The 13,928-nt window shown below is 37.2% G+C and overlaps 1 protein-coding gene and 1 long non-coding RNA gene across 3 annotated transcripts; one reads left to right on the top strand and one right to left on the bottom strand.

Annotated features, from left to right (window-relative positions):
• The first annotated feature begins 1,187 nt into the window (after nucleotides 1–1,187).
• On the top strand, nucleotides 1,188–8,119 carry LOC120288161. Of its 2 annotated transcripts, XR_005546454.1 has the most exons (6): nucleotides 1,188–2,179; nucleotides 3,295–3,430; nucleotides 4,989–5,471; nucleotides 5,578–5,652; nucleotides 5,735–6,074; nucleotides 7,686–8,119. It is a non-coding gene; the product is annotated as an uncharacterized LOC120288161 (long non-coding RNA). The 2 variants fall into 2 exon arrangements; XR_005546453.1 differs by having other exon boundaries at nucleotides 3,295–5,471.
• Nucleotides 8,120–11,442: 3,323 nt separating this feature from the next.
• Nucleotides 11,443–12,666, bottom strand: LOC104420303 (NAC domain-containing protein 90). Its single transcript, XM_010032168.3, has 3 exons — nucleotides 12,439–12,666; nucleotides 11,983–12,290; nucleotides 11,443–11,712 (listed from the first exon to the last, which is right to left on the bottom strand). The coding sequence occupies exons 1-3, from the start codon at nucleotides 12,593–12,595 to the stop codon at nucleotides 11,443–11,445; spliced, it is 735 nt and encodes a 244-aa protein (XP_010030470.1). The 5' UTR covers nucleotides 12,596–12,666.
• Between the last annotated feature and the right edge of the window lie 1,262 nt (nucleotides 12,667–13,928).

The raw sequence follows: 13,928 nt of genomic DNA on the forward strand, positions 1-13,928 counted from the left end.
TAAATTTGTGACAAATATAACCTTCGCTAAATTGGATTAATACAAAAAAAAAATCACAAAAATTGTAAATTGTGACAAATGGAGCATAAAATCCTAAATTGATATATTAATCAACTGTCACGTGTCATTTAACTTAATAATTTGATGATAAAATTTAATAAAAACTAACAGAGGGTAAATTTATCACAAATGTACCAGTTTTGAGTAAATTTGTCAAAAGTATACCAGTTTGGGGTTTTGGTGGTCAAAAAAATAGTTTGGGGTAAATTTGTCACAGATGTATCAATTTGGGGTTTTTCAAGGTATTAACCATTTATTTATTAGTGACTTGATGTTTTATCAATAAATACAAATCCATTATGAGACTAGCACATACACATATAAATTATTGAAAAATATGCCAGCAAACAATGATTGTCTCACTCACACGTGCAATCACCTCAAGTGCTATAGTTAGCACATTGAGATGAGACATTATGTACAAATAAATATTGAAGAGCAAATTTAATACATAAAATAATATGTCGCCTTGATTGGAGTCAAGATGAAGTATGTGATTTGTTAATAATAAGATCGAACATGATAGTTCATAATCATGTATGCTTGAAAGATGCCAGATGCGAGTACTTAATTGGACGCTATAGAAAGCGAGCTGATATGACACTCAAGCTAAACTTGAGTACGTGAAAAGCACATGACTATGTTTAGACAAAGATCCGTATAGTGAATATATTTAATAAATGGCATACGTTCTTATAGAAAGAGAAGTCTATTGTAACATGTAATTCATACTACATGTGCATTGTATGACCGACAAGGGAAGGTGAGTGAAATTATCCCTATTTACTCATTGTGTGAGCTCTTGAGGTAATTTATAATTTACTTCATTTTGTGCGTTATGTTACTTCTAACTATGTTCTCGAAGTGAAAGATCAATGTTGCTACTTTGGCATATTACCGGTGATCATGAATAGATATGGCTTTATGGGACATGTCTAGGAAAGTAGTTATTTTGAAATGGAGGAAGACATGAGTGCGAAAGAAGACTATTGTTATTTTACATCAATCACATGTATTTACTAGTCGACCAATTATATCAATTTTTATGATTTTGAATATAATTGTAAATACATGGTGTTATGAAAATAGTCAAGTATAGCCTTTAAGGAATATGTATACTTGAATTGATGTAACAAAATATATCTAGAGCTCTGTGAAACATCGATTGTTTATTTCTTTTTGGGGTTGTAGCCATTATGTCATCCTTAACAGGTGCATAATTTGAGCTCCCAAGTGCAGGTGTACTCACTAGTTGCATGGCTTTCTTGTCAGTATGAATTGTGTTTTTTTTTTTAAGTTGATGAATGTTGAGTGCCTTATATTCTTAATAGAGTGCTATCAAGCCCATCATGTCTAAGTGTGAGATGTAGTATTTTATTAATACATCCATAATGGGGTGCGATAAGGGTGAGCATGGTTCCCCGGTAGAACCGGGAACCAGGGAATTGAACCGGTTCTAAAGGGACCGATTCCGGTTCCCGGTTCCCTTTTTCTGGGAACCGGTACTGGGAATCGGAACCAGTCCAGTTAGGGCTCAAAAAAAGCCCCAATTTGATTTTCACAACACTTTCAGTCTTAGATACCTGTGTTCTCTCTTCGCCATATGCTACATGTGTTCTCTCTTTGCCCTCTGCTGAGTCTGCTCGACGCCACCTGAGATTCCCTCAGCACATCCCTGCTTTGCACTTCTGCCGGCCGCTACGTCTCCGAGTGACCCCTGCTCACTCGCGCCAACACTAAAAGCACTCTGCAGCAGATTTTAAGCCCCGCCGCGCCTCGCTTGCAGCCCGCACCGACCCGCAACAACCCAACGTCGCTCCTGCTCCACCCGCTGCTGCTGCCCGACGCCGCTACTCACCCCCGCCGCTGTGATCCCGCGACACCGCTGCTCTGCCTTGGCTGTGCCCCGAAGCCTACGACGCAGCTGCTCTGCCTTCGCCATGCCCCGAAGCCTGCGACCCGCAGTGCCCTTGCTTAGCTCCGAGCTTTCCCCAAGCGACGCTGCTGCAGCTTGCCGCTCGCCCTCGACGCCACCGTCGCTCGCCCTCGACGCCACCGCTGACCTCTACTCGATGAGCCATTGCTGACCTCTGCTCGACACCATCGCTAACCTCTTCTTGTGAGTGTTCTCTCTCCATCTTTCCTTCCGATTCAGCTAGTCGAATGCCCTTAGTCTTTCCCCCTGTTGGCTAGGGCAACGCTCGTGCTCATTATAATGCGGCCTTACGGCGGGTGTTTGTGTGTATGCAGTTTCATTCTAGTTCTTGCATTGGCTCCGTTCGGCAAGTCAAATGCTGTTGTGTAGGATGATCACTCGCGATGATTCCGCTTTCTTAGAGTTCATGCATTTAAAGTTTGCGAGATGAAATCAGAAAGATGAATTGCGTGCTAAATGTTGCTTATTGAGCTCGTCAAAGTTAAGATCGCTCATTTTAGGTGTGAAGAACTTTGATTCCTCTTGTTCGAAGAATTTTTCATTTAAGCTCTTGCAGTAGCTATGTTAGTGAGGTGCGATGGATGTTCAGATTGGCCAGAATCTCTCATCTTAGAGTATATTGAATGCCTGATGTGTTCAATTGAGTAAAGTTAATCGTTTCTTTTGGCGGTTATGCGAAATTGGCTTTGTAAATAAGGAATTATACGATGCATACTGAACTTGTGCATGAAAAACACACTTTACCAAGGTGTGGTGAGCTTGATGATAACTTTTCACATTTGTAAGTACGTGACCATCTTCCGTTCTTTCTTTTGGTTTTGTTGAGATAAAACTGGTGCTCCTTACAGGTATTTCCATTTGGTTCAGTTCCTTTGAAGACTTATCTTCCTGATGGAGATATTGATTTGATTGCTTTGGGGTTCCTAATGCTGAAGATTCGTTTGCTGGTGTTTTCTTGAAACATTTTCTTGTGAAAATAGTAGCACATAAGCTAAGTCTATTATGTTGGTTGTATTTCAACATAATAGACTTAGCTTATGTATAAAAGTGCTATATTATATTTCTATACAGCATTGGTATGTTGTATTATACTGTGTTAACATTGTTATCAACTAAATTTTGAATCTAGTATAGTTGGGATATAAGTTATGATGAGCAAAATGGTATGCATTCAAGGCACTTTAGTTGGTCAACTTGTCACTCATTTCTATGCTAGATATTCTTGTTCTAGTGGTATTTCATTTCTAGTTTGCTCTTTATTTTTAAATTTCTAATTATATTCTATTATTGTTGTGTAGTGCGAAGTTAATATATCAAGATAGCACATCAATGGAGGTGGAGGGACATGAGGAGATGACTCCGATCACGGAATTAAAGTTTTCTGGCAATGAAAATAAGGAAGAGGCACCCCCTACTATGAGTGCCACAAGTAAGGTACCTAGTTCTCATCTTACTCATGATAATAAATATACATCCGAGTGTTGGAATCATTATATGAGAATCAATGATAAGGATGGAAAAACAAATTAAGTGATGTGCATTCATTGTGGAACCATGCTTAATTATCGTGTTGCTAATTAACTTTTGCGATGAGGAAGCACTTGACCACATGCAAGAGGTTTTCCCGTAATGTAGATAATAGGCAGAAATTCTTTGCACCACGTAATGTAGACATGGCTGGCAAGGCAGGAGATTCTAGTACTGATAGTGTCTTATCGACATGGTCGTTTAATCAAGAACGTTGTAGGTGAATGCTTGCTCGGTTCATCATCCTTGATTAACAACCTTTTTCCTTGGTTGAGCGTGTTGGATTTCGTGAATTTGTCAGTGAGTTACAACCTATCTTCAAATATTTATCACGTTTCACAATGGCAAAAGATTACATAAAGTTGTATTTAGATGAAAGAATTTCTTTGAAGAATTATTTTCGAAAGATTAATTCTAGGATCGCACTCACGACTGATACATGGAGTTCCATTCAAAATCTGAATTATATGTGTCTCACTGCACATTTTATCGATGAAAATTGAAAGTTGCATAAAAAAATCATCAACTTTGTGGTGATGCATAGTCATGGGGGTAGGGAGATTGGGAAAATGGTGGAGAAATGCATTCAGGAGCGGAGAATAGAAATAAAAATGTCCACAATCACTGTAAATAATGCTAGCTCGAATGATGTTGCAATTGCCTATTTAAGAGAAAAATTTTCGAAAGAAAAGTCATTGATATTAAATGGTAGTGTTTTGCACATGAGGTGCACAACTCATATATTAAATTTGATAGTGAGAGATGGCCTGACTACAGTACGTGACTCTATTGCACGTATCCGAAATGTGATTAGGTATGTAAGGAGTTCTCCTACGAGAGCCAAAGCATTTCAGTCTTGCATTGAGAGTTAAGAGATCACTTATAAGGGTTCGGTAGTTCTTGACGTTGCCACTAGATGGAACTCCACTTATCTCATGTTAGACACCGCCATAAAGTTCAGAAAAGCTTTCCAAATAATGGAAGACGATGATTTATCTTTTGCAAGTGAGCTTAGTCATGGAATTCCTAGTGATGATGATTGGGAAAATGCTATTATTCTTTCGGAATTTCTAAAAGTATTCTATAATACCACCAATAAGATGTTGGGGAGTTCATATGTTACTTCAAATGATTATTTTAAAGGGATAACTCTTTTGTATAGATATTTGAAAGATGCGGTCGATGCTTCGAATCCTAAGCTTTAAGCTATGGGTGTGAAAATTAAAGAAAAATTTGATAAATATTATGGAAGCTTGGATAAAATGAATATGATGGTGTTAATTGTGGTTGTGTTAGATCCTAGAGCCAAGTTGAATTATGTGACTTTCTTGTATGGACAAATTTATGATGATGAATTGAAAGTTAAAGAGATGCATTACAAGGTGAAAGATACATTGGAGTGTTTGTATGAATTTTATGAGCAATCTTCTCCTATTTCAAGTGATCGAAATTTTAGTGGTCATAGTTCAGGTGCAAGTAGTAGTGCTTCCAATGCCGATACGGGTGGTAGTGAAGGAATAAAGAAGTATGACGCCCAAGATACGGGTGGTAGTGAAAGAATAAAGAAGTATGACGCCCAAGCTTGGAAGAAAATATTTTTATACTCAAATGAACAAGGGTGCGATGACAACAAGTCCAAGCTTGATGAGTATTTTCAAGAAAAAAAATGAAAAGGATCTTGATCTTGACCTTTTGATGTGGTGGAAGACTAATGGCTCAAAATATAAGATCATTTCTTTGATGACTCGAGATATTTTGTCCATTCCCGTAACTACCGTTGCTTCCGAGTCAACTTTTAGTACATCGGGTCGTGTGCTTAATGGCTTTCGAAGTTCTTTAACTCCCAAAGTAGCAGAAGCTTTGATTTGCACTCAAGATTGGTTGAGAGCCATTCGTGTACCGATTGATGTTGAGGAGTGCATCGAGAATGCAGAAAAATTTGAGTTAGGTAAGTGGCATTATTTATATCTTTATATATTGTAATTCTTTTTGTATATCTATAAGTGAATATTTTATTTAATCTCTTCTTCTTCTTCTTCTTCTTCTTTTTATAGATATGGATGGTCTTAATGCGGAGATTATCGCCGATAAATAGAGTTTATCACTAAGAGGATGCCTTGCATTGAAAAGTAAAGCACAGCTTTTATTTCAGCTTTCAAGAGATAGTATGAACCAAATATAACTGTGTTGTATATCTTTTTTATGTTTCAGGAGCAGTAGGTCTTATGCGGGCCAAGTGAAGGGGCTGGTGTGGAATCAGAATTCTTGTCTTATTTACAGTATTACTTTTTTATCTGATGAAATCACCTTGGGATTGTATTATTATGAAGGCAAATATGGTTACTTTCTTGCAACTTACAGTGCTGTGTCTCCGAATGATTTGTCAACAATCTATCCACATCCATTATATTACAAGGTATCTAAAAGACGTGATTTTTCTGAATGTAGGAGCAAGGATTTGTAAGGAATGGACATGCTGATAAATGGGAAAGGGTTCACCAAATTCAAGATAAGTTTGAATATGATGGAGAGAGAAGAATGAGGGAGAAAGGTAATTTCATGTTTGACTTTCTGAATGATTCATCTTTGTCCATTGGTTTCACCAATCTATGGTCTGCTTGCCAGTGATATTTTACTCGCAAGGTAACATGCATGTCTGCCACCAACTTCTATTGTTTGTGAGCTACATGGTAACACATCAGCATGAATTTTTTAACTTCCCATTTAAGAAGTCAAGCTACATGACCTGTCATCTTTTCTTGACTGCGATGGGTCTGTAGGCTATTAAACTTCTGTGAATCTTGTGGTAGACCTTGTTTTCGATAGTTGATGGATTAGCTATACATATAAAAGGATAGGGCTGATGTAATTTCTTGTTTTGAGTAAAGAGCTGATTGCATTGGCACCTACATTCTTATCACATCGCCCAAGGCATCTGCACCTGGAATTGAAGGCCAGTGGGTTATGGAAACTAATCTGGGTATCACCTGTTATCCCATTAATTATAAAATGTGGATCATGGTTTAGCTAGACAAAGGATAAGGCAGAGCATATTTTCTTATTTTGAGAAATGAGCTGGTTGCATTGGACCAACATTATACCACAACACTCTAGGCAGCTGTTCCTTGAATTAAATAACGAGTGGTTTTATGCAAAATATTCTGGGTATCTACATGTTATTTCATCCTTACAAAATGCAGTTGATAATGCAAAGCACTTTAAGTCACTATTTGGATTTAAACAAAATGATAAATTGCAAAACTAAGCTGAATAGCCAGTTTTGCATTTTTATATTTTTTTCAACATCAAATGGTTGAATGACCTCTCTGAATGGATCTGTAATTGTGGGCATGGACGGATCTGGTTGATTTTTATTGAAAGATTGAGTACTTGATCGAGGCTGCAAGATAAAAAGAGTGTTCCATTTTACTTTCCCAATGAGGATGAGCAAGTCATTTAGTAATTTTGTCTTTTATTTTAAGCCCCACCAGGTGATTCTCTCGCATCTCTCCTTCGTTAAAGCAATATATATGTGCCAAGTATTCTCCTGATTTGTAGCTTCCATTACCCATTATTTATATTTTCTTACATGCATGTAAATCTCTATCACTCTCTCGTCCCCAAAAAGCCAGTCCAATTAGATTTTGCAAACAAAAATGAAAATTTGAATCCCAGCTTCCAAATTAACAAATTGGGACTTTAGGTATGCGTCCTCAGAAACTGGTTCGACTGCTCAGGTATTGCATCACTTGTATGAATCGAATGATTGTGGAATTCATGAAATCTTTGGTGGCTTTCTTTATTTATTCCACTTGCCACTGCAAAATGCATGTTTGAAAATCGAAATTAGTTATGAATAAGTGAATTTTCATCAGAATCAGTTGAATCTGAGTCAGAATTAATTACTACTTTATTTAATGTTGGTATCATGGTTTTCTACGAAAGAAAAACGATCCCATGAAATATTATTTCAGAAAGCTAGCATAATGATAGTTAACAATTCTAGGGATTAGAATTTACTAAATCAAACCAAGTGCTAAACTTTGTCTAGAATTTGTGGAAATCTAAGGTTGTGGTTTGAATGAAATCACATTGGCAAGTAAGTTCACATATTGCTCCTTCAGAGGTTAAAATCTCTATTTTTTTGAATTTTTTATGCTAGGATGATCTGAAGCTTGCTAATAATGGCGCAAAGACAAGTACAACGAAGAGGAGTGCTGACTTTGGCGAAAATCTTTGGGAACTTGAAGACGCTTTATCAGAAGCTACATCAAAGCATGAGCTATGAGTCTTTTGCTGATTTAAACAAGTTTTCCCAGGTATGCCACTTGCATAAAGTTAGTAGGATAGCAGGGAATGCACAATTTTTCCCACGAGTGTAATGTGTGCCACCATAGATATGGTGTCTGCATAAAGGTGAACTTACCTTTATGATTTTATGAACTCCGTGTTCATTATAAGTAGATGAAGCTAAGTCTGGCTCTTATGCCTGCAGTGCAATTATGGTCACTGTTAGAGCATGTTTCATCCATCATGTGCTCAAACTACTGGATTGCTCATGAGTGTAAGAATAGTTTGTTTATTATTGCTTCTAAAATGCTGTTTGCTATTTGTGTTATATTCTCTTTGATGAATGACAAGTTTGTTTATTATTGCTGCATTCATTTCCATTTTTTTTAACTAAAAATGAAAAAAAAAAAAAAAGAGAACCTGTTGGAACCTATTGGAACCTGAAACCGACCCCGGAACCTGTGACAGGGTGGGTTCCAGGTTTTTGGTTCTGACGGGTAGGTTCCAAGTTCCAAAAAATGAGGAACCTATACCCGAGGGTAGGTTTCAGGTTCCAAGCGGAACCTGTAAGGAACCGGGAACTGCTCACCCCTAGGGTGCGATTAGAACATACAATTTCGTCTTGATAAGTTATGATGGAAAGACGCCATTTGAAAGGGTATGATAGAGTTGTATAAAAATCTTTTGAAGATAACTGTTGGGATGGTTGGCAGAACGTATGCTCAGAAAGAAATTGTTTTCTTTTCTCTCCCCTTTCCATCAAAAGAAAGAAGGTGTTCCATTTCTCTTTTACGAAAACAATTGGCATTTACTCTGTGGAAATTAGATGTTTTCCTTGTGACTGCACTCAAACCAACGTGAAGTAATATTGTTTGTCATTCATCCGTAATTTAACGATCGTTCTGGGGTAAATTGTTCATTGCGCATTGTAAAGAGGTAAGTCATCTTCCGCCGACTTTCTTCCAACATAACTAGTGTGACAACATTCATGACTGCTGCAATCACACCCGCTAATATCACTTGGATCTTATCATTATCCATCTACATATGAAATATTCTAGCGCACTAGTCATGAAAAGCAAAATGCAGGTGAAGTACTAGAAGGGTAATCCATTGGATACCCACATTATCTTCTTGTAAGAAATGTAAGAGAAATGTTGGAGCACGCTGATCATCCAATACTCTATTCCTTTCTCTTGTTATGAGGAACACCTACTCCCATATCTCCGATTTGCACTTCGCTATCCCGAAAGGTGGTCCCTATAGATATCCAGCCTCTTGTTTGGTCTGGCATTCTATTTCCTTCACAAATGGTATGGCTTCTAATCTTTCTTTCAGTCACTTTAGAGCAATCTCCACCAACGCCTTGCAATGCCCTCATCTAGTCCTTGCCCTCTAAAGCACCAATACACTTCAACGATCATCCTCTTCACCTCTCACTCCACTCAAATACAACCCACCAGGATCCTTTCTTCCATGAAGTACATTTGCGGACAATATCCACCATTGACTTTATTTCTTTGTTCTCGTCATAATTAACTTTTAGGCCATGAATTTGATATTAATTAGGAAAAAAAGATGGTTGTGATCCCGAGGAGATTTTCATATTACAGTCGAATTGGCCGTTTGAACTCATAAAAAATTCGGATTAAGCAAAAAAAAAAGCATAGCAACTCCGAATAAGCACAAAGCTTGCAATCCTCTCGGCTTCACTGAAAATCACATCTTCTTTTTTTTTCACACAAGTAATCAAAACTACACCACAATGAACATCAAAAGCTCCATCATTTGCTCCAGTAATGACCTTAAACGCCCAACAAACATGGGCAGCTCAATTTTTCCCGATTGAGATACTAGAGGGTTTATCTTATTAGCAGTAGAAGTGGAATTTATTTGTTGCTCTTCGTGCGTTTCCAATTGATGACATGAAAGGGAGAAGTGTACAATTCCTTTTGTAATTTGATAAGTAAAATCGATTATTGTTCTCATTCATGGCCCATAAACCTATATCATCTCAATATTGAATAGATTTAGTTAAAAAGTATCCCTCTAATTAAGTAAATAAATAAGGAAATATTACAATTTTTAATGTACTAATTGACATCAAAAAATGAACTTATTTAGTATACATTAGATTTGTATAGTTTAAAAATCAATAAATTATTGAGTTAAAAAAAAATCAATAAATTATTGCAGTAAGTAAATCTCAAACCTCGATAGAACATAAAGTAACAATTCTGCATGTAGACTATTGTGCAAGTTAATGCGTAAACCATATGCACTATGTGTATGCTTTGGTGTAGCTTCATATCCTCTTGTGGACTAACTTAAGGTAAAAAAGTCGTGTAAATGTTTTTTTTTTTTTTTTTTTTTCATAAGCTATCTTTTTAATCATAAATTTGGATATAATAATAGTGAGTGGGTTGTTAAAAATATTTCTCTGTCTTTGTATCAGAATTTTTTCCATCGCTTATATATTTCTTATTTATTCAAGCGACACCTAAGGCAAGTTATTAGCGAGAGAAATCTTTGAATATAGTTAATTACACTTCTGGAAATTATGCAATATGAACCATCCTAATTTAGGGTATTTGTAGGAAAACCTTCGGAATCGGCATGGCTGAGTGGATCTAGGATCTATAGTAAAAGTCAAGGACTAGGTTCCAGTTTCTAAAAATTTGAAATGGTGAGTATAAAATTTTTCCACGGAATAAGGTCATATGCACAAGGTCCCCATCCTTTATTGTTCACCTATTTAGGGTTACGTTACATAAAGATACAAGATACACTATAAAATATCCTTAAAAAGACATATATGTAGTAATAGATATTATAATTTTATTTGTTATTTATGATTTTATATCCTTTCTTTCACAAAATCGTGATTAAAAAACGATCCATAAAGCAATATTGTGAGATGGAAAGCATAAATTCACTTGTACTCTACTAATTTTAATATAAACGTACGTCCTACTAATTCATAATTATTTGTTGTTCATCTAAATGGAATAGCTGACGGAAATGCAATAATTTTTATTTATGAAAAAAATTATAAAATTCCCAGCACAAATGTAACGAACTTACATATATAATTGCAGATATCCTTTTTTTTTTCCTTATAATTTGACAGTATAATCCAACATGTTACTAGCCCTAGTTTGCTAGGATTTGTTCTAAGATTGACTGTGGCATCCAATATTGAATCAAATGATTTTCTTATAAACCACAAGTCACAAGCTCTTTGACGCATCCATCATCAATGTAAAAAGACTGATAATTGGAAATGTTCACTCGGAGACGTCTATTTTTCTACTTTGGCATAGAGGTTTGCCGATCTGCCCAAAATGACAAATCAATTTTCTTCTTGAGCCTAATCTATCAAGTTAGGTCTTCCTAGGCCCAATCAATTCTATATTGAAAATTCGATAGATAGGATATGCATATGATTCGCTTACACACATTTAGCCTGCATATATTATTCGGCTTGCCTCTTAATTAGGTATCAAGCACAATGTCTTCGATAAATATACATGGATACATATAATGATGAAGGGCTTCAATACATGTAGATGTACATATGTTGTACCTATACCATGACAACTCCATCATGAGAGTACCTCTTCATGAAATTAGAGCCAATCCAGTTGCTCCCAATCCCAAATTGGGTCTTCCAAACTTGCCATCTCCCATTGATGCGAACTTCCTGCATTGGCCGCTACTGCTTCTGATGATGATGCATCTGCACATCCACCACCTTCGTGCCCGCCTTCGCTGCTAGCAGTGTTGTCGCTACCTTGGATTGTTGTCTCTCTAGACACCGCTTCCAGTTGCCGACGATCAAATGCTCGAGACCTCCCGGACACCACATACACTCGGCACAATGCGAATTCACGCCTTAGCTGTAAGTACATTATTTCCAGAAAATCAAACACAGAGAAAAATGTTTATTGCATTTTTCTGTGAAAGTCCAAGTAAGATCTAAAGTAAAGACGGAAATTTGATAGTCTGCAACTGCACGGCACCGATAAAGTACATGACAGAAAACCAGTACAAGAAAGATTATTCAAAGTCGAAATTAGATAACCTAAGTGTCATGCACGCGAAGTTATTTTATCCTTTCTATGTTTGAAAAAGTTGAAATAAAGGTCCGAATTTCCTGATACGATCACCTTAGGGATGGAAATATTACTGCTCGTAGAATCGAGATTGGTCGGCGAGAGTTCAATGGCCCTGTACTCGTTCAATTTCCAGTGAGTCTTTCTTCCTGTGGGAGTTTTTCCCATGTAGAAAATCATTGACTTCTTCACGCCGATCACTTTGTTGTCCGACGAGTAGATGTAGCCGAGAGACCCGGTGGCTTTCCAGTAGCCGGTGGCCATGCTCCGGCTGGGCCGCCCTCCTCTCGCCTCCCTCTCCTGCAGGGGCGCGAAGAAGAACCACTGCTCTCTTTCTTCTCTGCACAGCTCTCCCGCAAGCTCTGCAACGCAAATTCACCAAAGAAAATGTAGGGAAAAGAAAGTTCACTGGTAATGGGTATTTGTAATTTTCAAGAACCCATTTTTAGTGCACAGTCCAATCAATGAAGGGGATGTGAAAGAATCGCATGCACGCGGACTGTGTCTTACGTGGGAGATTCCATGGCTCAGTGTTGAAAATGTCGAGGACAGGGATGACACGGTGAAGCTCATCTTGCTTAAGGCCACCAAGTTGGTTATGCAAATAGAACGAAATGAGCTCTTCCTCAGTTGGATAGAACCTGAAACCTGTCGGGTACTTCTCCATATCTGGTTGTTTTGGGTCCTAAGGTTTCGAGATGGATCGGTAGATAAAGATTCTGTGTTGTTGAACACTACGATGAGGTAAAGCTTTAGTTGGGCGCTGATTTGAGTTAGCAATTCAATTACGTATATATAGGGATCGCGAGCAGGAGGAGAGTGTGTTGAGATGATCTAGGGTTTCTGAAGGAAAGAATGCAGGAGGGAGGAGACCATGACGAGTGAAGAGACGGCGTGTCAATTGCGTCCTCTTGCACATGATAACATCAACGCGGTTGGGTCAAGGATTAGACATGAAGTGACAAGAGAAACGAGCAGTGGCCGGCGCTTCACCGCTTCGGTTCTTCCACAACGATTGTAGCTGTCAAAAAGGAGGTATTGGCCTCGGGTACTGATACTCTCAGAATACTTATTCGATATAATTTAATAAGCAATATTTGGTTTTTCAAAACAATGATTACAAATAACTCGAGAGAACGTATTATATTAAATACAGTAAATTTTTTCTTATTTGGTTGATTAACAAGCTTCTTAAGTATGCTCCCGCTTAGTTTTTATTTATTTATTTCAGCATAATTGCTTTTTAATTAAAATATACTTATAGATTGATTTAATAGCTCATGTGATGTGCGAAACTACCATATGTTTTGCTTTTCTACATCCCCATGGGGGTTTACTAATATTGTCTTGGTTCGTACAAACCCAATTTATAAGAAATCCTATTTTTTTTCGTATCGACAAAAAGATACATGGTTAGATCCATTGAATCAAAATGCATAAGTGATATTACTTACCCATGTAAACTGAATGTACTATTGTCATAGTTTGTCATATTAGGTCAAACTAATGACATATCAAAAGTGATAGTTTGTCATATTAGGTCAAGCTAATGACATATCAAAAGTGATAGATTTTGCTTTATCTTGGATCCACAAAAGAAGATTCACTCCTAAGAATGTTTCACATTGGGGTGATTCTAATGATCACATAAGTCTATATAATATTTTCTTGAATCGAAGGAGAACATGATCTCAAGCGGCCATTCTTCTTGAAAATTAAGTTACTTCAATCGGCCTAGAAGCATCTCTTCAAATCTTGAATTGAGGCATCGATTTGTCCCTCTATGCATAGAATCCTTGACCAATGTCAATTACAGCTTCAAAAGAAGGAAACTGTTTGTACTATATGACAGAGTTTTGCTTAAACACATCTAGGGTTGTTAGTTGTTACAATACTGAATCAAATCATCAAAAGTTTTTTTCATTACCGCTAAGCGAAGCGTCACCCATCGCTGTCATGCTAGCGGTTCCAAGCTGAATACCATGCAATCTCAACATATC

The sequence above is a fragment of the Eucalyptus grandis genome, chromosome 9, assembly GCF_016545825.1.
Source record: "Eucalyptus grandis isolate ANBG69807.140 chromosome 9, ASM1654582v1, whole genome shotgun sequence".
NCBI classification, from domain to species: domain Eukaryota; kingdom Viridiplantae; phylum Streptophyta; class Magnoliopsida; order Myrtales; family Myrtaceae; genus Eucalyptus; species Eucalyptus grandis.

Excerpts from the sequence above, each read along its gene's own strand:
- LOC104420303 (XM_010032168.3), bottom strand. The coding sequence starts at position 12,595 with ATGGAGAAGTACCCGACAGGTTTCAGGTTCTATCCAACTGAGGAAGAG. Across the intron at positions 12,291-12,438 it reads TGAGCCATGGAATCTCCCAC|AGCTTGCGGGAGAGCTGTGC; the intron begins GTAAGACACAGT and ends TTTGCGTTGCAG. Across the intron at positions 11,713-11,982 it reads GTAATATTTCCATCCCTAAG|CTAAGGCGTGAATTCGCATT; the intron begins GTGATCGTATCA and ends ATGTACTTACAG.